Source organism: Triturus cristatus, chromosome 9 (assembly GCF_964204655.1).
Source record: "Triturus cristatus chromosome 9, aTriCri1.1, whole genome shotgun sequence".
Taxonomy (NCBI): Eukaryota; Metazoa; Chordata; class Amphibia; order Caudata; family Salamandridae; genus Triturus; species Triturus cristatus.
This window is the reverse complement of record NC_140592.1, coordinates 244,481,559-244,507,874: the sequence shown is the minus strand read 5'-3', so window position 1 is coordinate 244,507,874 and position 26,316 is coordinate 244,481,559. Positions and strand designations below refer to the sequence as shown.

General features: G+C 41.8%; 1 protein-coding gene across 4 annotated transcripts in view; it reads right to left on the bottom strand.

The window, feature by feature from the left end:
* The window catches only part of RAF1 (Raf-1 proto-oncogene, serine/threonine kinase), a 355,710-nt gene that overhangs the window by 138,825 nt on the left and 190,569 nt on the right, over nucleotides 1-26,316 (bottom strand). For all 4 annotated transcript variants that reach the window (XM_085624854.1, XM_085624856.1, XM_085624852.1 and 1 more), the window contains exon 3: nucleotides 7,606-7,718. In XM_085624854.1, the coding sequence (XP_085480980.1) occupies nucleotides 7,606-7,718 (113 nt within the window). The remainder of the gene's footprint in view (nucleotides 1-7,605; nucleotides 7,719-26,316) is intronic.

Below are 26,316 nucleotides of genomic sequence, written 5' to 3'. Positions count from 1 at the left end.
AACTTATGTGTGAAAAACAATTTTCACAAATAGCAGCACTATGTTTTGGCAAAAGCTAACTTGTTTACTCTTCTCTCCAACCCCATTTTTAGTTACAATTTTTCTGCTCCTGTAAACGAGAAACACTATGAAATCCTGTAATCCTCCCTCTTTTCCGAAACAGTCCTGTTTGCAGCAAACAAAGCCCCTAGAACCAATTAAGGCCCCATGCATTTTACAGATCTTCCAATTTTTATCAAATTGTTATCAAGAGCAACTTTAGAAAACCCTTTATAGTACTGTGGAGTGTAGCAAGTAAACTAAATCCATGTATTACTCACCCACTTAAAGGAATTTTGTTAGATGGACATTGGTTGCCCTCAAATGACATTTATGAATTTTCACTAATTAAGCTATCTCCCTCTAGCTTATCACAAGAATTTAAATTCATTACAAATGGTTGTAACAAACTGTCAGCATTTGTTTTCACTAATTCCTCAAGTGATCTTGTTTTTGGGCCATGCCAACGTATTTCAGTCGTTCACTGGCCTACTTGATTTAGGAATGATTTTCATTGCGGTTAAAGTGGTCAGGCTGTTTAGCCCCACATTAATTTATAGCCAAATGATATAAAGGTTTTGTGTTAATAAAATGGAGAAAGATTTGCATGATTCACAGGAGTCATGAAAGACTCTTCCTCTCATCAAATCCTTGCTATTATATGCAAATGTGTTTGTACAATTGCAATGCAGTAGTGTTTACTGGCTAATGGCCACAAGTGGAGCTTTCATACCACATACAACTTACTCAAGGAGGCAGGGAGTCCTAGCTACAGGCAATAATGAAGCAACATTCCATGTAACCTTGCTCCCAGAATACAGCAATATAAAAGTAGTGTCCGTCTCAGCACTGATGCTGCTCATGCCACACTGTGTTCAAGGGCCGCTGTTTCCCTGTCTGGCAATGCAAGAACTATCAATGATATTGTTGAATTACCTAGGTGCATACTAACACATTTACAACTGGCAGCACAAGACGGTTGTCTGACTTCAAGTTATGGTCTAAGTTGTAATGGAAGTGACTGTAACCAGTTCAAGACCTTTACCAGTTAATCGCAGGTATTGCAGGGTGCACATTACAGGACTTGACTTTCAAGTGAATTCACACCATCTCCAAGTTGTAGACATTAATATGCTCAAAGAGCAATAGAAGAAGTTCATTATACTACAGCACAGGTCTTAGCTAGCCACTTGGTGTACAGATTAGAGATACAGAATTCACAATAAGTCCCCTTTATTGTTGGAGATTCAGAGAAAGTTTCTAAAACCTGTTTTATAAAGTATTCCACTCTTGATGCAAAAATGCTATAGATCTTTTAGCAAATATGTACTTTGTAGATGTTTCAAATGGGCTAGCCTGCCTTTTAACTGCTGTTAAACAATACTCTATGGAACTTTGTGAAGAATTGTATTGTGTATCTTGATGCTCTATAGACAACTGTCTTCATAAAATGTGTCCTTACTACTACAATTGACAACAGACCCGAGAGCCAAGAAAGCACAGTGAATCATGCCCCCGCCGGCTAACCATATTAAAGCCAGCAGCCAAACCTCCTCAGACAACTTGAGAAAAATAATCACTGAACATCGAGACATCACTCACTCCAGCAGAATGTGTAGCAATTTTATCTTCAGACAGCGGCAGGATCTTTCAATTCTCACACAATCAGAAACCCATGAACTGGCCCATGCTAGTGTTTCACATAAAGCAACAGAACCAGCAGATGTTTGGGCAACTCTGTTGAGAACCTCACAGTTATCAGTTGAAGTTCTTAACTACCCGTCTGTGAAAACGGACAGTCCGATTAAGCTATTAAACACCAGTTTTCATGACTGGGATCAATACAAACATTGCAAATTCAAATAATCTCATAATCAAAGCTCCAAAACAGTAGAAATTATGCGCAACCTTCTCCCTGGTTTTGGATGAACTGCAATCGCTCCCGCTGGTCTTAGGAGATATTTTCAACAACCTCAAGAAGGCTTCCCAACCTGACAGCCCGGAAAGCAACCTTACACTAGCCACAACCCAGGCTGCCCAAACCACAAAGGAACTTTTCCAGGTCGCGCCTCCTCCAGCACAAGCAGGCAAAGAGCGCTCGCCCAGTGGCCGTCGAAGCCAAGCCCCCTAGGCACTGCACACCTTCACAAGCACCGCAGCCCCAGCGGAGAACATCTTGTCAGCACCAGCAAACCAACTGTACCCCTTGATACAATAGTACAACCAAGGACGAGAACCGGGGTATACAAATTGTCAAGGACACAACTGCCTAGGACCCACAGAAGAAGAAACGACGCAAGGCATGTGAGCAGAAGGCTATGTGTGCCGGATGGAAAACGATCTACTCTTTTTTAAACAATTCAAACTACAATGTAAACCTACGCAGCCACAATGCCTTAGTGCAACAAGCAATCAACACTGGTCCTGGCCCGTCCAACCAAATGACAACCCAAGTCAGCAACACAGCCATCACAAAGTCTCTGCAAGATGAAATTGCTGAAGAAGGGAAAAAAGGATCCTCCAGAATCAATAACTATTTGAAAACACAAGCAGAAGGACACTCTCCTAGTAGGCCCGGTACCACGAAAGCAACCTTCGATCCTGTGGCCAAAAATTAATCTTCAGAACTGCCACAACATGATCAAAGAAATCGACAACCAAGTCCAGATACAGAAGATGTGTTGACAGTGCAAATCACCAAGCCCATTGACAGCATCAATAGCCCTACTGAGGGCACAACAGAGCTCAAAGAATACACCAAGATAAAATCAATAATCACCACAGCAAGGCCCCGCGGGTAATTTAGCATTGATCAGCTTTCCCCCAGTTCAGGGGCCAACTTGCCCCTAGATTGTCAGAACAGCGCCACTAGTTCAGAAGCCCCATCTTACAACACGATTGACAGTCAGGTAACCCTAACGTACCCCGAGTACCAATCGAGAGAGCTGTTTGATTTACTAAACGTGGAAACATCCTTTGCCTAATAAGTCAAATCCTAGACACTACCAAAATATGCTCAAACCACACCGCCTCTGTGGAATTCTTGGCTCCTACTTCAGGACGTACTAATGAGACCATTAAGGAATGTGGACGTCGTCTACAGCAGCCAACAAGGTACTGATGGCAGCAGAGACACTCAACAGTTGGAGGATACATGCCTCACACTACAGAGAACTAGCATATCTACATTACTTAGCCTCACATACGAGGAGCCGCAATCTCAGCGGCTCCCACAAAAACTATGTTAAGTCTTGAGAAATACACTGAGCAAATCACCTGGTCCCTTCAGTTCCTAAGATCCTCAACTCGGCCAGATGTTCAACAGAGTGCTAACATCAGACCACGACTGGAGCTGGATCTCCAGAGCCCTGAATCAACCCAAAAGGCAAGCATGAACGTCTCCTCTGTAGCGAAACCGACTGAGCTGGCAGGTAAACTTTAAATCTGCTCATGGCTCATTAATGGCTTGTCAGATAAATTAGCCGATAGTGAGACTCTCGGATTTCTGCCCTCATTTCAGATAATCTTACTTCAAGAAACTTGGGCAGAAAAGGCGCCCATGATGCAAGGCTATATCAGCTACTCGGTGTCTGCAAAAAAAGAATCTGTTTATGGCAGCCACTGCGGGGGGACTAACAATTTATATGCAGGCTGTCCTAAAAGGCAACTATCCAATTAAACAGATAGAATGGAACGGCCTGCACATTTTTCAAACACTCTCATACATGGTCCAAGCACGCTCAACCTGACGCTCATAAACATAGATATATATATACCTCCTAAAGCAGCAATAAAACAAACAGCCATCAAACTTTTAAAAAAGGCAATCTCTGATCTTCAAGACGGCCCACAGCCAACAGAAATTGTCCTCTCTGGGGACTTTAACATGAACTTAATCAAGTCTTCGTAAGACGAAGAGTTAATAACAACCCAGAATGTGTTCTGGTTAGTCCCAGAACAAACTCAAACCTTCGTCTTCAGGCATCACAAAATCGACAAGTCCCTCATAAAGGAATTAGAGTATTCCAACTTAAGAGCAATCAACGGCCATTTACAATCTGAGAGTCCACCTTGTTTTACATATCATAACCATAAGACCCTCACTCTAATAGACTTCACTGTGCTGTCTGTCACACTTATGTATTTAGCTTTTAGGTTTTCAATAATACCAAGAGGTAAAAGCAACCATCTACTGCAAGAACTATGTCTTGCCTTCATCCCAGACAACCATACATCAGAAGGTAAGTTGTTATTGTTTCAAGTTATTTAAAACATAACAATGTAACCTAGAACATCTCAAGCAGTAAAAACAAGGTTAAATCAAATAAAATCACAATTCGTCAATTCACACATGCGCCCTTCAAGAGCGGTAAAAACAAGATAAAATCAGATACCATAGTTGATTCATTTGAGCGTTGTCCCGTTCAATCCATTCATCCGAAAAACATAGACTTTGAATAAATGACTATTATGCATATTGACTTCATTCAAGAGCACAAATCCTGTAATGCATGTAGCCTGCCCCACCCGTTCCCCACTCGGTCTAGACCAAGTGCCATTGCCGGACTAAGGCCAGTGAGTAGCGAGCAAAACACTGTCCTATCAGTCTAAAGATATTAGGGAAGAATGATAGCATAAATGACCGGCTCTATTCAACTTTGTAGGGCTTATGAACAGCCACATTTGTAAAGTACGATATTCAGTGGCTTATGGCTAGACAGTGATAGCTTGTGATAGCTTGTAAAAGGCCTAACTTGCCTTGAGGGACCGGTTCTCAGCTTGCTTGAAGACAAGTCCACATCTGATTCAATAAAACTCCGGGCCCATAGGGCACCCAATCAGATCATAAAATACTGGATGTGAAAAACGGGGCCAGAGGTGGACAACTTGGTGTTTTGTTTTAGACTGGATTTAATGCAAAGTTTTGGCTTGGAATCAAGTCAGCAGCCCAATCTTTCAACTGTCTGTAGACCTCGAATTCAGTAACAAACACTTGCCCAAGGAATTTCATGCACCTGGCTGAAAGCTGCATATCAGCACCACTCAAACATGCAATAACAGCATAGTTGCATTGAGTGATGTCCAAGCTTCGAAATATCGGCTTCAGCCAACTGCACCTTAAGCTTTTTAGAGCAGGACAAAGGCAGATTACATGCATCTGTGATTCCTGCCTAAAATTGCATAGTTGACATTTATGATTGGAAGAGCCTTTTAAGTGCCCACATTGATATGCTTTTAAAAGAATTAGCCAGCATCGCATCTTCAAGAGATCTTTTTTGAGCACCTGTTTCATGGGGCTGGATAGATATAGGGTTTTCCCTGGCCTTGGTAAGACGACATACAGAGGTCTGCATGGGCCTTTTGCGCTAGCTCTTGCAGGTCTTCTTTCCTTGATTTATTTTTCCATTTGTGACTAGGATTTTGGTCGTTGACTTTGGAGGCAGATTTTGTATAGGGATACTCTGGGCCCCCAAATGTTCAGTTGCAGTTATCGCATAGAGTATCTAGTGGTGTTTCTTTTCTAGAATGCCAAGCCATATTAGTTCTTTGAGGGTTATTTTGGGGGCCCTCTTAAGCTTGGCATAGAAGGTGAAAAATATATCTTTCAACATAACTGATTGTTTACTCAGTCCAAATTCTAGCAGTATTTGGGATGGCATTGTGGCAATGGGAAGAAGAAACAGGTTTCTGTAGCATCACGTTTGCACTTTGTCCAGCCATGAGTCAATTTGATCTTTAAATATCAATAGACCATTATAGGTTAGGGTTGGCATGAATTTAACTTCAATCACTTTGCTGCATGCAGCCTACATAGAGAAAATGGAGAGTGTGCATGACTGGTTTGTTCGGCCCTAGAGGGCCGACCATACAGTCAGGGCCCACAGCATTGGGCAAGCCACTCCTCCCCGACACGCCAACCCACCCGCTCCCAACCAGGCATACCGTTCTGCTTTCTCGCAGAGTGAGAAGCAGAAACATAAAATGGTATTTAAAATACCATTTTATGTTTCGGCTTCTCGCACTCCGAGAAAGCAGTGGGGCGACGCTCCTCCGCCCTAATGGAAGAGCCGCCCCTGATTGCAGTACTGTGCAAGAGTCTCCAGCGATCGTTGAAGTGTGGGCAAATTGTAATGTCTCATCTGCATACTAGAGGCAATGGGAGCTTGTATCCAGTTATGTCAACATCTGGTGATTATTTTGGGGTTTATGCATGGTTTGTTGTTGAGCAGACATGAGACACCATTGGGGCAGAATGATGTTGGGTACTGCAAGATGTGTATGCTCAAAGCCGAATAGAACAAGGCTGTGACCAATGAAAAAACAGCCATAAATGTTCCCCAACCATCCCCCTCCCATGCTCCTCCAGCAGGCTCATTAAACAACCCGCCAACAACCTACGTCCTCTCGCTCCGAGAGAGCACCCTGCAGTATGGTCTGCCATCACCCAACCTGTCATGCAGCGGCCACTCGGGATAGACAGCCTGAGGACCAATGCTTGTCTGCACCCTGAGTATTACCTTCCACCAGAGAAAAGGGCAGAGAGTAAGTCTGCAGAACTCAAAGGGGGGTGACCCAAAGGATGCCAGCAAGGGGGGCGATAGGGTAGACTATTAGGAGCCCAGCAAGAGATAGAGTCATTTGGGTAGTTGGGTTATGTGTGTAACTCTTGTACTAGCCCATCCCGACCTAAAATAAGCCAAACCCCTAGCCTATGTACAGTTATCTCAGAGGCTCACTGAACTACTCCACTGACCAGAGTCCATGTAGGAGCACAGTCATTCCAAAGACCCACAGACTCGAGCTCATCCCCATGTGAATGCATCCCTAGTTCCAAACATTTAACCTACCATCAAAACATGGACTTCTAGGGCTTTTTCATACACCACAAGAAAGGATGCACAGTCCACCCGGATGAACAAGTCACTACTTATCAGGTCAAGACCAAAACTGAGTATTCACCGACCCCTCTTTCCTTTAAATGCATCCGCGAGGTAGCATTACTGGTGTAAGTGAACACGTATAACACCTGTTTGCGAGTGTACATGTTTAGTCAACTTCTCTCTGAAATCAAAATGACGCAAGTTTTTGCGATGCTTGTTTTCTGTAGAGGGGGCTTAGACAGATCAATGTTTTGCATTTATAAAAGTCTACCAACATTTCACTAACGTTTACAACTACTGCACATGCCCGATAGCCACCTTGCAAATCTGCACATCTGTGCCTTAGTCATTCTCAAGCATCTTCAACCTCTACTCTCGAATAGAACCAAACACCTCATCGTTGTGTAAAGCCTACAATACTTGAACCAACATGCTTTAGCATTATGTGGAGGCAAATCATCAAGCAGCGTGCTAGATGCAATGAAAGGGGCAGGACAGGGAATAAGGATACAACAGGAAGGTGTAAAGGAAAAAGAAGAAGAAAAAGAAGAAGAAGAAAAAGAAGGAAAAAAAAGAAGAAAAAAAAGAGAAAGAAAAAGAAGAAAGCTCCGTGTGATAACTGCACATTTTAAAACCATCCAATCCACAACAGAGAAACAACATGACGTTAAAACATATTTCGTACCCTTTCTGCTCGTGAAGTAACCGGAACACTGCACAGCATTCCGGCTGCAGGCCTCGTACTTTAAGGGCCTTCATGAGGCAATCGTGTAGGCTCATCCCATTCCGCACGCTGACCTGCAAACAAGAGGGAAGGTGAGATCTCAATGCAGTATCTACCTAGGCAGAAGGGGGCGCCAGAACAGTTCAAGAAAATGTTAGTGAAGGTGTAATTCATTAGACACCTGGAACAACCAGTACATATGCGTTAATCTAGTGATGAACTTGTTATGTTGAGCCTGGCTGCTCCTAAATTTAATAGGCCACCGTTCGACAAAAACATTATATAAAATCATTGGTAAAAAAAGAATGGAGGAAAACAAGAACTAAGCATCAAGGAAAACAAACTAGAGCAACTTGAATATATACCTATTCCTTCCTTTCCATCGTATTCCCATTTTCATGAAGGGCTAGGCAGAGCATGGAATGTTTGTTTTCTATCATGAAGTTGCAGCAGGTCGAGGGTATTCACACTGAGGTGTATTATTTGATCGTAACCTAACTTAAAAGCTATCTATACATTCCAGAACATTATCTGCTACTCTATTAATCTCAGGATTAAGAAGTTTCAATAACCTAAATGGGGGGAGAGAAAGTGGTTAATACGCTCTAATTAATACCCATCACACACTCCAACAGCAACATCTGTACTAATGCTAACATGTGATGCACTAGATAAGTTTCCATATGCTAAAATCTAGTATCAACATACTAGAAGCTCCTTTGGAAAGGTATGTTATCCAAGCTTCCACACTCCGAACAAAGTTATAATATTGGAGATAGATATGCACTCTCGCCGGCCAGCATGCTTGAAGCAATTGTTGGGATAGCTGATTCTATTACAGGACCGGAGGCTTCGTATTATGCTTCTCTTTCTTATTTATTGCTACTCACAGCAGCCAATGAAAACTTTTCTTATGTAAAACAAACTACATTTCCCATGATGCATGCACCACATCACTTCCTGCAGAGCCCCATAAGAGCCAGTAATACCGGAACCAGTCCTCTTTCTTTGCTGCTCACGCAGACAGTTGAGATCTCCATTATTGGCATTGCTAATGTGTTGTTTTTATGATTGATGCTTTAATTGCTGTCAGCGGCGCATTGTCAGTGTATTACTAAGCTTAACTAACGCCGCTTTGCTTCTTAAATGAACTGCCCGACTATTGCCTTGACCGCTGTGTAGGCGGGTCGGATTTCGCGCCCTTGGCGCTACGGGGCTCCCGCAGGGAGCGGGGATGCTTTATGAGCTTTGCCGAGTCCCCCGAGTACGGCGATCGATGCGGGTGTGCATCGCGCCGATTTTGCAACTAAAAGACGCGGCGCACAGCCGCTTTGTCAGTCTAAATTTCAGCGCGTTTAGCGCTTAAGCAGAACATTGGGCACGGTACCGCCCCGCCTTCGGCGGGTGAAATTCACCTTTTGAGATAGCGTGAAGGCTCCCCTCATATGTCGGTGCGCTGGGAGCCTGTCACTTTTACTTTTGTTTTAGGTTTCCACGTGCGTAGCCCAATTGGGCTATTTTGGTAGGATTTGGGCTACGCACGTCGTAAATGCCCGTCTTCTGTCGTTTTTCTTTTGTTTTTGCCACTCCAGGCTGAGTTCCATACAGAGAGCACTGCTTTACGCCTGGCTGGCTGCAAAAACGACCTGGGCCTGGAGGGAGCACACCTCCTTGGATATTTTCTTGCTCTTTTGGCTCCACTACGCCCTGTGGGCTGTGATAATTGAGATACAGCTTTGGCTGAGGAGCTAGGTACCTGTACTGTTGTGCTGTGGGTTGGCTACCCCCCTTTACTACTCCTTACTGTTGCCTTATGAGCAAGTACTTCTATAAATTTGGCTCCACCATGGAAAATTGGGTGCACTATGAGGAGGATGACACCTTATACGAGGAGGAAGTACGTACACCTTCCATCGAGGAAAATATTGTTGAGGCCCTGGACGCTTCCGTGCAGGAGTCAGTCAACAAGGCCCTGGAGAAGGCAGTTCCGGGAACTGTGCAGCAGGCATTGGCGACTGCGTTGAAGCCTATTACTAGGCAATTGGAGAGGTTCGCTTAGCATCATGGCTTCACTACCCCAGCAGGGGCTCCGGCAGAAGGGCCACAGCCTAAGCCCTGGCGTCATTCTGCCTCTTACTCGTCACTTCCGCATCCTGAGACGGAGAGAGAGAGGGTGCAGGATACCGACTCGGAACCTGGTTCCACCTCATCGGACACCCCAGATGATTCCCCTCCCAAGAAGAAATCTAGGAAGGCTAAGAATGTGGAGACTCCACAGACGGCCCCTACGCCTTTCACATTCAACCCCTCTGATATTGTTCATCCTAGGTCCTCTGTACCTGCATGAGAATTTGCGCAAAAGTTTTGACAAGGAGGTGCGCAACAGACTGCGGTCAATGTCCCCGACCGGATCTTTCGGACAAGGTGGCTGAAACGCCAGAAATTGACTCTAGTCTACTAACCTTCCTTAAAAAGTTTACCAAGGACCCTAAGAAGGGTATAGATCGCACCTGGCGAGGGTGCCAAGACAAGCTTCTTGATGTGGTCGGTCCCTTGGCCAAGATATTGGAGATGGCTCTAGAGGCGCAGGAATCGGGAACCACTATTGATTCCCATGTGTTGGCGGGCTGGACCCAGCGGGCCATCTGCCTATTAGGTAATGCCAACTGCGCAATCTCCACGGAGCACAGAATGCCCATTCTGATGCGCATGGAATCTAATCTAACGGAGTTGGCGGCGGCAGAGCCTGGCCCATTGGCGGACGGAAACCTCTTCGGCGACCGTTTCGTCAAAGATGTGGCGAAATACGTGGGCACTTTCACGACCCTGGATAAAGCACAGGCAGGAATCAAACGTGTATTTCAAGCGGGGGTTTTCAAAAGGGCCGGACGAGGCAGGGGACGCTCGTTTGGCCGTCAATTCTCACAAGGTCCTCAGCGAGGAGACTTCGGACGCGGCAGGGGAGAGTGGGACTCTACCCGCGGCGGCACCTTCTACCCCACCAGGCAACACAACAAGAAACGCTTTAACAAGGGATCCTATCGGGGAGGATTCCAGAACACCGAGTCTTCAGGTGAGCGCTCCAGACTTATTTCTTCTTCCATTGGGGGGACGTATTCAGCAGTTTTATCACAATTGGGTTCAACTATCGCAGGATGCCTGGGTTTTGCAGACAGTTCAGGGATTTCATCTAGAGTTCTTCCAGACTCCTTGTCAGGTTCATCGGCCCAGACAGCTTTCTTTTTCCCAACTAGAGTGCGATTTCATAGATTCAGAAATAGAAGGATTGCTGCAGAAACACGCGATAGCACCTTGCGACGAGGGCCCTCGCGGTTTCTGCAGCAATATTTTTCTGGTACAGAAGAAAGGCGGTGGTTACAGGTTGGTACTCAATTTGAAGGATTTCAACCAGTACATGAATTACAAGCACTTCAAGATGGAGGGCATCCATCTGTTGGCAGACCTACTGAAGCAGGGGGACTGGTTGGTCCGTCTGGACCTGAAGGACACCTATCTGTCCGTTCCCATATATCGCCCTCATCGCAGATTCCTTCAATTTCAATGGCGGAACCGGTGGTACGAATATTTGGTCCTTCCTTTCGGACTTTCCTCAGCACCGTGGTGCTTCACCAAGGTTCTGAAACCTGTCGTAGCCTACCTCAGGGAACAAGGAGTTCGCATGATTGTCTACTTAGACGACATGCTCATCATGGCGCAGTCTCAGACGTTGGCAGTTCAGCATTTGCGCATGACCATTCGTATCTTGCAGAACCTGGGGTTTGTGATCAACGAACCAAAATCGGTTCTGTGCCCCACGCAGACGATAGATTTTCTGGGGTTCGTCATAAACTCTCAGACGGCCCAGCTCAGTCTTCCACGTTCTAAACTTTGGGATACCAAGTTCCTGACCAAACAAATGTTTTCTCTCAGGGTGATTGCCCGGATAGTGGGACTTCTTGCGTCGTCCATTCAAGCAATATTTCCGGGACCCCTACACTACAGGGCCCTTCAACGACTCAAAATTCAACACTTGCAAAAGGGTCTTTCATACACGGACTTAGTCCCTCTTTCCCCGGAAGTGCGGGATGAAATGCAGTGGTGGCTGGCCCACGTGGAAGCGGGGAAAGGCAGAGCGATTTTCAGCTCACTGCCGGAAGTGGTCATAGAATCCGACGCCAGCCGTTGGGGTTGGGGAGCGCGCTGCGAAAATATTTCCACAGGGGGACGTTGGTCCCTAGTAGAGTTAAATCTTCACATAAATTGTCTAGAACTCTTTGCAGGATCATTTGCGATCAGGACACTATCTCCCAGACAGGTCTCATGTTGCATCCTTCTTCGGATGGACAACATATCGGCGGTACGGTACATCAACAAACTGGGGGGCACGAGGTCCTCAATGCTGGTAGAGATAGCAAATGACTTTTGGCATTATTGCCTGAGTCATCAGATTTCGGTCATACATTCTGGGTCAGTCCAATGTAGTGGCGGATTGGAACGCACGCCACCTCAAGGACTACAGCGACTGGCAACTCCTCCCATGGGTGGTCCAGTGGTTGCAGGAGATATGGGTGTTCTGCGAGATCGACCTGTTTGCCTCCAGGCTGATTCGTCAAATGACGAAGTTTTTCAGCTGGAGGCCGGACCCATTGGCTCTGGCGACGGATGCCTTTGCACAGGAGTGGACTCAGACTTTGAATTATGCGTTTCCACCCTTCATTCTCATTCCTCGCGTGTTCACTCAGGTGATGCGCCAGAAAGCGGAGGTGATATTAGTGACTCCCTTGTGGAAGTCGCAGCCTTGGTTCCCGTTGTTGCTGGAGGCGAGTTGCGACTTCCCCAGGAGGATCACATGGTCCTCAACAATGCTCCAGGGCCCTCATGGAGAGAAGCACCCGATGGTTCTATCGGGGCATCTGTCACTGATGGCCTGGAGACTTTCAGGCAGTGTTGGCAAATGCCAGGGTTTTCGGAACAAGCGTCAGGCTTCATCAACCAAGCGTGGGTCCCCTCTACCAGGAAGCGATATTCTTCAGCCTGGGGATGCTGGGTTCGTTGGTGCATGGGACAGCATGTGGATCCCGTGGGGGCAGAATTACCCTTTATTGTAAACTTCCTGTCCGAAAAAGCATCGGAAGGTTTAGCGTATCGCTCTGTTAATAATTTCCGTTCAGCCATATCGGCGGGCCACTCTCAGATCGAGGGCAAACCTGTCGGGATGCACCCTTTAATATGCAAACTCCTAAAGGGTATCAGAGTAGCTAATCCACGCAAACCAAAATATTCTTCCTTGTGAGATGTCTCGCTGGTTCTTTCCCTGTTTCACAGATGGCCCAACAACAGTATGTTGTCCAGGAAACAATTATCGGCCAAACTGGCCATGTTGCTATGCCTAGCGGCTTGTAGACGTTCCTCGGATGTTAATGCTCTTGATATTACAGGTAGAGTATTTACTCCGGAGGGAGTTTCATTTAATATTACGTCTAGAACTAAAACCATGCTTTTCCCGACAATGCTAAACTTTGTGTGGTCCAATGCCTTAAGGTTTATGAAGAATGTACCAGGTCTACCAGGCCTGATGGTGGGGTACAATTGTTGATTGCTCTGCAGAAACTGTACAAACCTGTTACTGCGGCTACTATAGCCAGATGGTTAAATAATGTTATGCAGGAGGCAGGTGTCGATACTCAGGTCTTTGGTGCACATTCTGTTCGAGGCGCTATGGCCTCTAAGACCTTCATGTTGGGTTCTACTGTGCAGGATATCATGCATTCTGCAGATTGGTCTTCTGAGTCAACATTTAAACAGTTTTATTATAAACCGGTGGGTGACATATCTTCTGTAGTTTTTAATCAGCGTTAAACTAGCATAATACGAAGCCTCCGGTCCTGTAATAGAATAAAAAATTAGCTAGCATTCGCGTCAAGAATTTTCAATTCTATTAAGGACACGGAGGCGAGGATTATCCCACCCGGTTAAATTACAGTATTGTAATTATTGCCCACCCGTTTGCATACATATTCTGGTTATACAGAAGTTACGGGTTGTTCTATCTCTGTTTTTTCAGGTTCCGAAAAGAAGATGGATTAGTCGTAATCCTGCCTGAAGTTGACGTTCCTCCCAGCTGGTCTGGTTCTTCCACATTGGAAGCTGTTGTTGGACTTTGTTATAATTATTGGACTTTAATGTTCGGAGCAAAGAAAGAGGACTGCTTCCGGTATTACTGGCTCTTATGGGGCTCTGCAGGAAGTTTTCATTGGCTGCTGTGAGTAGCAATAAATAAGAAAGAGAAGCATAATCCTCGCCTCCGTGTCCTTAATAGAATTGAAAATTCTTGGCACGAATGCTAGCTAATTTTTTATTTGTCACCAACATCCTCTGTCATCATCTTCTCTGTGCTGATTTATTCACAAATGACTGAGTGTAAATCAAATACTAACCAATCGTACTTGTCAGCTTGTGAAAACTGGATGAACACATCTTGGGTTCAAGGCTTCATTGTATGCCCCACCCTTAATATATAAGAAAGTGCCCGGCTGCAAAGTGAGTTGCTGAATACTCGGCTGCCATATCGGATTCAGATACAGATGTAAGTTGATGTGCAAGGCGAAACGTTCTCACAGTGAACCAGGCATCACATTACTTGGAATAAGTTCCATCGACAATTGTGACCCCATTCTTTTCACAAACTTAGGCAACCCTGCTGTGCCATTTGTGTGCCTTAATGGTGTCTATTTTTATAAAGGGTGAGTGATCAGTTATTTAAAAAAAAAAAATATATATATATATATATATATATATATATATATATATATATATATATATATATATATATATATATATATTACCTACTGGCGGTCGCCAGTAGGTAGTTATAGTTAGGACCACGTTTCCATAGGAAAACCTCAACATTCTATTTTGAATAACTTTGGCGCCGGTCGACGAATCCTCGCGAATTTCTCAAAATAGGTGGGGCGCTACGCTCCGCTCCTACCCTGAAAGTCTCGGGGGGATTCGTCAAGCGGGGGCTGAGATAAAAGGGGGGTCCCAAAACGCGTTTTTCCCATGCATTTTTCCATAGGACCTTTAGACAGGGCTACAGCCCGAACGGCTGAACAGAATTACTAGAAATTTGGCAGAGAGGTAGTCCTCAGGTCAAGGAAGTGCCTTTTGTAGGTTTGGTGTAAATCTGTTCAGTAGATTCTGAGAAAATAGCCTTTAAATCAATATATATATCTGAGCCCGCTTACGGTACGCTTACCGTACGCTTACGGTAAGCGTACGGCGGCGTGCGCGAGCGCGATTCTGATTGGCTGTTAGATCTTAGTAAACATTCGAATCGGTCGAAACCAGGAAGCGGCGGCCGCCATTTTGTGTATTTCACTCTGAAAAAAAAGAGTGAAAACAAGGAAAGGGGGCAATGAGGAGAGTTACAGACCCCCTAACATTTGTAAGGGGGTCAAAGAAGGACAGAAAAGTACAAAAAAAACATTTATTGATTTAAAAAAAAATCACGGGGTACGCGTACGGTAAGCTTACGGTAAGCGTACGGTAAAAAAAAAAAAAAATAGATAAATGAAAAGCAGATTTAAGAGTTTAGAAATTAGGGAGCTCTAAAAAGAGCTGTTGTGTTTATGAAGTCATTTTTTTAGTGGTACCTACAAGTAAGTACCGATGCAGAGTCTAAGGTTCAAGAGGAAGACTCTGTTCCCTTCATCATTGAAGTGCACACCATCTCCTCTATAAATGTCTTGCATGTCATAACGCAAGTTGTTGTGGTAAATGGCACCCATACCATAGTCACGGAGGAAAGCAGAAACAGATTTGTTGACGTGCTTTCTTGCTTTGTCAATCTGTGGACAGAAATGATTGGACCAGTTCCATTTTTGCCTTTGGCATATGTTGGAAAACACAAAGGCAGTTTTAGGGAAAAGTGTAAACAGTTGTGCAAAGGTGTCCTTCATAAGCATTTCCAGACCTACCCCAGTCAAAGTGCCTAGGTCATTGCCACCACAGTGCACTATTATGAGGTCAGGGTGTTGGATTTGAATGAAGGATTTCACCAATGGCATCAATTGGTGCCACTTTAACCCTCTCTGACCAATCCATTTAATGTCTACATTTGGCAAAGCAAGGTCTCTCACCATATCTGTTTTCTCTGCAAACTTTTCACTCCAGAAGACATAGCTGTGCCCTACAATCCACACTGTGAACATCTTCAAAGGAGAACTGGATGCACTCAGGAGGTGTCTTTCAGTAGAATGGCAATAAGAAAAAAAAGACAGTTTGGAAATGGAGGCATACATATTTTTTTAAAACAAAAAGAACTGATTGGCTGTTTCATACCATTCTAGAATAAAAACTAGGCTGTATGTGAAAATTAATAGAAGCATGTTTTGTATTGGTACAAAAAAATGTGTAACCAAAGAACAGTACTATGGATTTGCTGTAAGGTTTGAAAAGTCAAGCACTCTTGCTCTGTGGAATTGAAACATTGTGTGTCGAACTTCTGACCTAACTGCACACAGCAGTGTTCCATGAGCTGTTGCTATGGTAGCAGGCAGAAGTCAAGTTGGGGGAAGGGTACTAGGCAGAAGTCAAGTTGGGGGCAGGGTACTTTTGGAAAAGGGTTGGTTTTCAACCAATAGAAATGTGTGAATACATGTGAAAAAAAGGGGGAAGCACTGAGATTTGAAACTTACATGTATATGTGTGGAAAAATAGAGGGAAAGTTTGCCATTATCTGGTTCTGCTGAGAGGAGAGAGGTGAACAGAACAGAGATCCTGGCTCTGATAATCTGCTGTTTGAGTGTCACATTTCTTTCACAACTAACTAATTTTAAAGGTGAGTTTACAGTTTGAGAGGGGATGTATGTGGTAACTTAAGAAATGAATAATAGAAATGGGAATTGTTTTTGTTGTAGTTACACATGGTGGTTTCATAATGTGTCAGTGTGTAAAAGTGATTTACACTTGCCCCGAAAAAAAAAAAGAGCAGTAAGTGTGCTTTCAAATTGGCAAAGAAATTTCGTTTTGGCACTAATGTGAAAACATGACTCTGTGTGCATAGAAGAATTATAGGCAGAGATTTATTGCGTCTTGCTCTGGTGATTTCACAGTTGCATTAGATGGAAAGGGGGAGCGAATTTTTGGGGGAAGAAGCAGAGGCTTAGCACACACCCATGTCCTTGCCGTGTATAGTCATGCACAGTATTTACAAGCGAGTGGGGTTTTCAGGTTTAAGTCTGTAATGCAAATACATTCAGCATCTCTAAGGCTGGTTGCCCTTGGTGGAGTGTAGGCAGTCACAGAGAATGCACATGGTGGTGGTCTGAAAAAAAAACAGCTTGGACACGTGCAATTAAATAAATCAAAAATAGTGGTTTCATAATGTGTCAGTCTGTAAAAGTGATTTCAAATTGTAAAAAGAGATTTTCACTTGGCCCGAAAAAAAAAAGAGCAGTAAGTGTGCTTTCAAATTGGCAAAGAAATTTCGTTGTGGGACTAATGTGAAAACATGACTCTGTGTGCATAGAAGAATTATAGGCAGAGATTTATTGCGTCTTGCTCTGGTGATTTCACAGTTGCATTAGATGGAAAGGGGGAGCGAATTATTGGGGGAAGAAGCAGAGGCTTAGCACACACCCATGTCCTTGCCGTGTATAGTCATGCACAGTATTTACAAGCCAGTGGGGTTTTCAGGTTTAAGTCTGTAATGCAAATACATTCAGCATCACTAAGGCTGGTTGCCCTTGCTGGAGTGTAGGCAGTCACAGAGAATGCACATGGTGTTGGTCTGAAAAAAAAACAGCTTGGACACGTCCAATTAAATAAATCAAAAATAGTGGTTTCATAATGTGTCAGTCTGTAAAAGTGATTTCAAATTGTAAAAAGAGATTTTCACTTGGCCCGAAAAAAAAAGAGCAGTAAGTGTGCTTTCAAATTGGTAAAGAAATTTCGTTTTGGCACTAATGTGAAAACATGACTCTGTGTGCATAGAAGAATTATAGGCAGAGATTTATTGCGTCTTGCTCTGGTGATTTCACAGTTGCATTAGATGGAAAGGGGGAGCGAATTATTGGGGGAAGAAGCAGAGGCTTAGCACACACCCATGTCCTTGCCGTGTATAGTCATGCACAGTATTTACAAGCCAGTGGGGTTTTCAGGTTTAAGTCTGTAATGCAAATACATTCAGCATCACTAAGGCTGGTTGCCCTTGCTGGAGTGTAGGCAGTCACAGAGAATGCACATGGTGGTGGTCTGAAAAAAAAACAGCTTGGACACGTGCAATTAAATAAATCAAAAATAGTGGTTTCATAATGTGTCAGTCTGTAAAAGTGATTTCAAATTGTAAAAAGAGATTTTCACTTGGCCCGAAAAAAAAAGAGCAGTAAGTGTGCTTTCAAATTGGCAAAGAAATTTCGTTTTGGCACTAATGTGAAAACATGACTCTGTGTGCATAGAAGAATTATAGGCAGAGATTTATTGCGTCTTGCTCTGGTGATTTCACAGTTGCATTAGATGGAAAGGGGGAGCGAATTTTTGGGGGAAGAAGCAGAGGCTTAGCACACACCCATGTCCTTGCCGTGTATAGTCATGCACAGTATTTACAAGCCAGTGGGGTTTTCAGGTTTAAGTCTGTAATGCAAATACATTCAGCATCACTAAGGCTGGTTGCCCTTGGTGGAGTGTAGGCAGTCACAGAGAATGCACATGGTGTTGGTCTGAAAAAAAAACAGCTTGGACACGTCCAATTTAATAAATCAAAAATAGTGGTTTCATAATGTGTCAGTCTGTAAAAGTGATTTCAAATTGTAAAAAGAGATTTTCACTTGGCCCGAAAAAAAAAGAGCAGTAAGTGTGCTTTGAAATTGGCAAAGAAATTTCGTTTTGGCACTAATGTGAAAACATGACTCTGTGTGCATAGAAGAATTATAGGCAGAGATTTATTGCGTCTTGCTCTGGTGATTTCACAGTTGCATTAGATGGAAAGGGGGAGCGAATTTTTGGGGGAAGAAGCAGAGGCTTAGCACACACCCATGTCCTTGCCGTGTATAGTCATGCACAGTATTTACAAGCCAGTGGGGTTTTCAGGTTTAAGTCTGTAATGCAAATACATTCAGCATCACTAAGGCTGGTTGCCCTTGCTGGAGTGTAGGCAGTCACAGAGAATACACATGGTGGTGGTCTGAAAAAACAGCTTGGACATGTGCATTTAAATAAATCAAAAAAAGTGGTTTTATAATGTGTCAGTCTGTAAAAGTGATTTCCAATTGTAAAAAGTGATTTTCACTTGGCCCGAAAAAAAAAGAGCAGTAAGTGTGCTTTCAAAATGGCAAAGAAATTTCGTTTTGGCACTAATGTGAAAACATGACTCTGTGTGCATAGAAGAATTATAGGCAGAGATTTATTGCGTCTTGCTCTGGTGATTTCACAGTTGCATTAGATGGAAAGGGGGAGCGAATTTTTGGGGGAAGAAGCAGAGGCTTAGCACACACCCATGTCCTTGCCGTGTATAGTCATGCACAGTATTTACAAGCCAGTGGGGTTTTCAGGTTTAAGTCTGTAATGCAAATACATTCAGCATCACTAAGGCTGGTTGCCCTTGCTGGAGTGTAGGCAGTCACAGAGAATGCACATGGTGGTGGTCTGAAAAAAAAACAGCTTGGACACGTGCAATTAAATAAATCAAAAATAGTGGTTTCATAATGTGTCAGTCTGTAAAAGTGATTTCAAATTGTAAAAAGAGATTTTCACTTGGCCCGAAAAAAAAAGAGCAGTAAGTGTGCTTTCAAATTGGCAAAGAAATTTCGTTTTGGGACTAATGTGAAAACATGACTCTGTGTGCATAGAAGAATTATAGGCAGAGATTTATTGCGTCTTGCTCTGGTGATTTCACAGTTGCATTAGATGGAAAGGGGGAGCGAATTATTGGGGGAAGAAGCAGAGGCTTAGCACACACCCATGTGCTTGCCGTGTATAATCATGCACAGTATTTACAAGCCAGTGGGGTTTTCAGGTTTAAGTCTGTAATGCAAATACATTCAGCATCACTAAGGCTGGTTGCCCTTGGTGGAGTGTAGCACTGTGGACATGGGCTTTTTAAAAAATCTGAAAAGTGGTTTCATAATGTGACAGTTTGTAAAAGAGATTTTCACTTGCCCAAAAAAAAGAGCAGTTTGTGTGCATTCAAATTGGCAAAGAAATTTCGTTTTGTGACTATTGTGAAAAGAAATGTAGTAATATATTTAAATACAATAACAGATTTTTTTTTTAGTTTTTTTCAGGTATTGCTGAAGAACAGTGAACAAAATTTAAGATGCCTACAAAATCTCGAGTTCAAAAAACGCTAAAAAAAAACAATATTTGAAGACAACTGGAGGACCAAAGTTAGTAGAAGATGCTGATGTTGGGAAAAAGAAAAAATCTTCTGGTAAGCAAAAAAAACAATTCCTAAACAAAATATTTAAAACAAAGAAAAATGTACAAAATGTCTGTTCTCGGAAAAATGTAACAAAACATAGAGAACAGCAAAAAATTGAGAATTTAGTTAATGCAAATATACCTTCTGCAATTGAAAAGTTTAACATAAACAGAAAAACAGCATTTAAAGAGATACGTAGAAAAATGTTTCAGAGAAGAGTTATGTCCAATTTGATAAAGGATATAAAGAAATATAAGCAAAAGGCTAAATATTACAAGAGAAAAAAAGAAATTGAAGCCATTGCAGCAAAAGCATTAGAATTAAAAAGGAAACTATTCATATTAATTTTGAATAGGATGCGTACATTAGATAAAATGGTTAATGTACTGAAATCACAAAGCAAAAGCAAAAGAGTAGTGAACAGAACAAACTTTTGTAAAGTGTTTTTAGGAAAGTGGATGCATAGTTCAAGTAGTGAACCTTTTTTTAATGAAGAGAGCTATTTTCAAAGTAATAGTTTGCTGCATGCAGTTGACACCAGAGGTCGTTCATACGAAGTAAAAAATGGTTGCATAATGGAGAAGGAGATAATGGTTCCAAGAGATGAGGTACAAGTGATGGCAGATGAGGCAATGGGGAGACGTCCTAAAGCCCCAGTGTACACTTGGAATTGTAGTAGTATTTGCACTGTGCGTCAGGAATCTATTGACAGATTTCGAGAGTTTCTAAGAGAATATAGTAAAAAAAGTGTAAAACAAAAGATTAAGGTGCTTCAAAGTCTGGATCCATGCAGAGTGAGAGAGAATACTGGTTTGCAGGGTCATTCTCTTGCTTGTCTATCTAGAAAAGTGTGCAATAGTGTTTTCCATCATTTTAGGATGCTGGCTGTTCATCATACTGAAATGAGAAAGTTTGTGAGACGGTTGTATTTTGCCAAAAGTCCAGCAATAAAGTTAAATGAATTGAATAGGGCTCTGTTCCGAGGAACGGTATCAGATGTAGAGAAGGTTGTTGATGAAATTCAGTTTTGTTACTTTGGTCCTGAACAAAACAGTGCAGAGAAGGACACAGTAAATGAGGAAGAAGTGGAAGAGAATGTAGAACCCTCTGTAAGTAACACATTTAATGATCACATAACAAAATTTGCAATAGTCTCTAATGAAAGACCAAATTTTACTTGTATTTGTTGCCGCAGAACTCATTATAGAAAACAAACTAGGAATGTTGATCTCTACAGAAAGAGTGAAAATGAAGATAATTATAAGTGGAAGGATTTTGCCACATATATATTTCTAGAAAATTGTTTTGAATTGGGTGAAGATCAGCGTATTTGTAAATACTGTTATAACAAGTTAGAGGAAAATAGAATGCCGACCAGAGCTGTACATAATAATTTAGAATTGGATGCTATTCCTGCTGAACTTTCTGAATTAAATACATATGAGTCTATACTCATTCAATGTGTTCATCCGTTCCAGACCATAGTACGTATGGAGCCCAAAACTGGTAAATTACCTCCTTCAGATTTACTGAGAGGTTTAAAAGGTAGAGTGGTGTATTTGCCCTTGGATTTGAAAAAAAATATGGAAACTATTGATGCGGATACTTTGGAAACTGAACCATTAATTATTCTGGTTAATGGTGTACCTACAAAGAATAAGAAGATTTGGCAGGAGCTGGTAGATGTGCGGAAAGTACAAAGAGCAAATTTGTATTTGAAAAAAAATAACAAATGGTATGAATCAATTTATATAGAAGAAGAAGAAGAAGATTTACAAGGAGACACAGAAACACCAACTGGACAAATTGAAAAAGTGGACAAGTCAAAGGAAGAAGAAATTTATGAACATTTTAGCATACATCCTCTCCATTCGAAAGAAGTTATGGGAGACAATATTGATCTCTTTCAGATGAAGAAAGCAAAAGGAAATCCCGTGAGTGTATGGGAGGAGAGCTTGGAAGCTCGATGTTTTCCCCAGCTGTTTCCTAAAGGAAAAGGAGGACGATACGATGAACGTCCAGAACAGATTCCAGCTTCAGAGTATCGAACTACAAGACTATATGCTGAAGATCCCAGATTTCGACAAAGTATTCCTTATTTGTTCCATCTTTTATTTGAAAGCGACTTGTCTGCACTGTCTTATGCAGTAAATCACATTTTAAAAAGTGGAGTACATTTACAAAATGTGTCTGCTAAGGATTTTATGGAGAAAGTGCAGCACCGAGATGATCATTTGGAAACACAACTGATCAATCTGATGGCTTGTCAGCGTGGGACAAATGAATATTGGTACCGACGCCATGGTGAACTAAAATGCATGTTACGCAATTTAGGAACACCAACATGGTTCCTTACCCTAAGCTGTGCCGAGTACGCTTGGGATGATTTACTGGATTTTCTACGAGAGGCCAATTCAAACATTAAAAACATCGAATACAAGACAGCAGGAGAACTGTGCTCATTGGATCCGGTTAATGTTTGCAGATATTTCAATCATAGATTTGAGGCTATGATGTCCTTCATCTGCAATAAAAAAAATCCACCCCTTGGAGAAGTAGTGGATTTCTTTTGGAGAAAAGAGTACCAGGCAAGAGGTGCTCCTCATATTCATATGCTGCTGTGGATCAAGGATGCCCCAAAGTTTGGAACAGATACTGATGAAGCAGTGTTATCTTACATTGAAGAATATGCAACATGTGCTATACCAAAAAGCACAGAAGAGAACAAGTTAAAGGAGCAAGTTCTACGTTTCCAAAGTCATCGGTGTGGAAAATACTGTCGACGGAAATACAAGAGCAAAGAAAAATACTACACTAAATGTCGATTTGGATTTCCTAGACCTGTTCTTTCAAATGGAAGAGTCAACAGTTTTATGTCAGCTGTGAGACATACTATCACAAGAAAATCACCTAAGAATACCTACAACCTTAAAAGAAAAGAAGAATCTAAAAATATAAATGACTACAACCCAGTCATTTTATCCATGTGGAACGCTAACATGGATATACAGTATGTTGCTGACAATTCCATTGCTGTTGCTCGATATGTAACGTCTTACATTACGAAATCAGAAAAAACAGAATTGAAGGAAATGTGGGAAGAGATTTCTCACGAGAAGACTGTCAGTAAGAAGCTGTACAGTTTCAGTTTGAAGATGTTATCGCATCGAGAAATTGGATCCTACGAATGTTCAGATAGGTTATCTTCTGCAAGTCTCTACTCGAAGTCAAGAAGAATAATTTGGGCAAGTTTAGGCCTTGCAGCAATGAGAAATCGGGTACTGAAATCTGTTGGAGAAATTGAATATTTGGCTGAGAATGACCCAGAAAGTACAGATATATTGAAAACAAACATGTTGGACACATATTATCCCAAGAGAAGTCATCATCTGGAGAACATGTGTCTCTATGAAGTGTTACAGAACTACATTTATTCACGGAAAGCTGCAGAAGACATCAACAGTGGAAAATATAAAGTTGTTGGTGAAGAAGGATGTTTGGTGAAGCAAACCAAAGGAAGTTTGATAAATCACCGGAAGCTGAGTTGCGACACTACCGACAAGAAAGAATTTTACTACTTGGCTCTTTTACAGTTGTTTAAACCATGGCGTACAGAGGATGAACTACTGGGAGAATTCCAGAGCTATGAAGATTCTTTTAATGCTTGTAAAGACAGCATACAATGCAGTACATTCTCAACTTATCTGCAAATGTTAAATGAAGAAATTGAACAGGAAACTACAATTGCAGCAGAAATAGCTAGAGACAGTTCTCAGGACAGCCAAAGTTCAGGAACACACAGTCAAGATCCCCTAGGACAACCAATCGTTGAAAATGAAGCATCAATAGCCATGAATGAAGTGGAAACGGCTATGAATCAAGGTCAAGAAGAATTTATAGACTTAGAAAATTTGGAAAGACAACTGAATCAAGAGCAGCAACAAATTTATGAAGAGATCAAAAACAAAATTGATCACGGATTTCTACATATCAAAAAAGAGTGCTCATGCACATCATTTCATCCAATCAGGATGTATGTAAGCGGACAAGCTGGCACTGGAAAAAGTTTCCTAATTAAAGTCATCAGAAGCTACCTAAAGCAAAAAACGGATTCTACTTTGTCTTGTGTGGTTACTGCTCCAACTGGGTTAGCAGCATATAACATAAAAGGAATCACCTTACATCGTTTGCTAATGTTACCAGTGGAGCATGAGAACAAAATACAATTCAACAAGCTAACTGGAGAAGCATCCTTGGAAGTTTCAAGAGTATTGAAGAAGATGCAAGTTCTCATTATTGATGAGGTGAGCATGGTATCGAACTTAATGCTTGCCTTTGTGCATTTAAGAATGCAGCAAATTTTGAAGACAGACTATGACGTGTTATTTGGTGGAAAACACGTCATAGTTTTTGGGGATCTTTTGCAACTTACTCCAGTTAAAGGACAACCAGTGTTTAATACTGTGACACATGAAGACACGAAGAAGTCATTGGGAAGCATTGGAAATACAAATATTTGGTCCTTCTTTGAGTACAAGGAACTTACAACTAATATGAGGCAAGCAAACGATGAAGAATATGGAAGTATTCTGAAAGATATCAGGATTGGAATACTCACAGAAGTTGGGAAAAAAGCATTACAGAGTCGGCTGCTACATAATTTATTTCCAAAGGAAGAAATAGTTGCAGAGAAAATATACAAGAATATTGCAGAAAACAAAAGTGTCATCTGCTTAATGCCAACTCTACGTGAATGCTCAATATTTAATGAGGAGCTTTTGAAATTGGAAAAGGAAGACATCAGGAAATTGGAAGCAGTGGACAAAATTGAGGATGGAAGAATTACTGTCACAGTAACAGGCAAACTGAAAAATAAATTGGACTCACTAGAGAAGAACATCTCCAAAACAGCAGGATTAGAAAAAAATCTATATGTTTGCATGAACTGTAGAGTGTTTTTAAGGAGAAATTTGGATGTTGAGAAAGGCTTAGTGAATGGAGCAATGGGAAGAGTTGTGGGTTTTATTAATTATCAGAAAAAAGAAGGAATTGAATGTTTAAAAATAAAATTTGATCAGATAGAAGAAGTTAAAGATATTTGTCGTTGTACAGTTCGTTTTATGCTTGTGAAAGACTTATATGTACGTAGGAAGCAGTTTCCGTTTTCTCTAGCATATGCTGTAACTATTCACAAGTCTCAAGGATTGACTGTAGATTGTGCATTTGTGAACATTGGTTCAACTGTGTTCAAAGAAGGTATGGCATATGTAGCTTTGTCACGAGTCAAAACATTATCAGGTTTATTCATGATAGACTTTGATGACTCAAAAGTTAGTGCTGATACAAACTGTGTAAAGGAGTATAATAGATTAAGAAGAAGCTATGCTCCTCATTTAGGTCAGTATCCTGTGTTGGAGAAACGTGTAGTTTCTCGTAAAAGGAGAAATGAGAATATCTGTAATGAACATATAGAGAAGAGGAAAAAAAAGAGGAGTGATGTAATTGCAAGCAAAAAGAAAAAGGAAAATGAAGAACAGGTTGTAGGATGTCATTTTGAAAATAGCTCTGGTGTCAACTGCTATGCAAATGTAGTGCTGAATGTTGCATTTTATCTGGAAAGTTTGCAAGAGCAGATAATAGTAAATCAGGGAAAAAGATTCTGTTCAGAGCTGAGTCTCCTTTTTCAAAAGCTGAGTAAAGATAAAACTCAAATAGAAAGTGCTACTGACATTAGAAAACTTTTAGATGTATGTTCAGGACGAACACAGTTTTCTCAAAATGAACAGCAAGATGCACACGAATTTTTGATGTATTTTCTTCAGGTAGTGGAAGAAGAAGGAGTTCCCATTGACATTTTTTTTGGTCTCTCTTATAAATGGGAACATAGTTGTGATAATTGTTATAATATATGTGGCTCTATTGTTGATAATGAAAGGTTTATTTATTTGACATTGCCAGAGAGTAAAACAGTCACTTTTGCAAAATTAGTTAAAGATGCTAATCATAGCATGAAATGTGGTGAGTGTAATTCTGACATGTTATCAACATTAATTTTAAGGGAATACGGACAGTATGTAATTTTAATGATGCAACGATGTAGAGCTGATGGATCAAAATTGGATACTTTAATAAAGAAGTTTACAGGACAGCAATTATCAATTTCAGGAAAAACTTTTGTAACTGTTGCAATAATTTTCCATGATGGACCTACTGTTACTTCTGGACATTACACAGTTTATCTAAAATGTGAA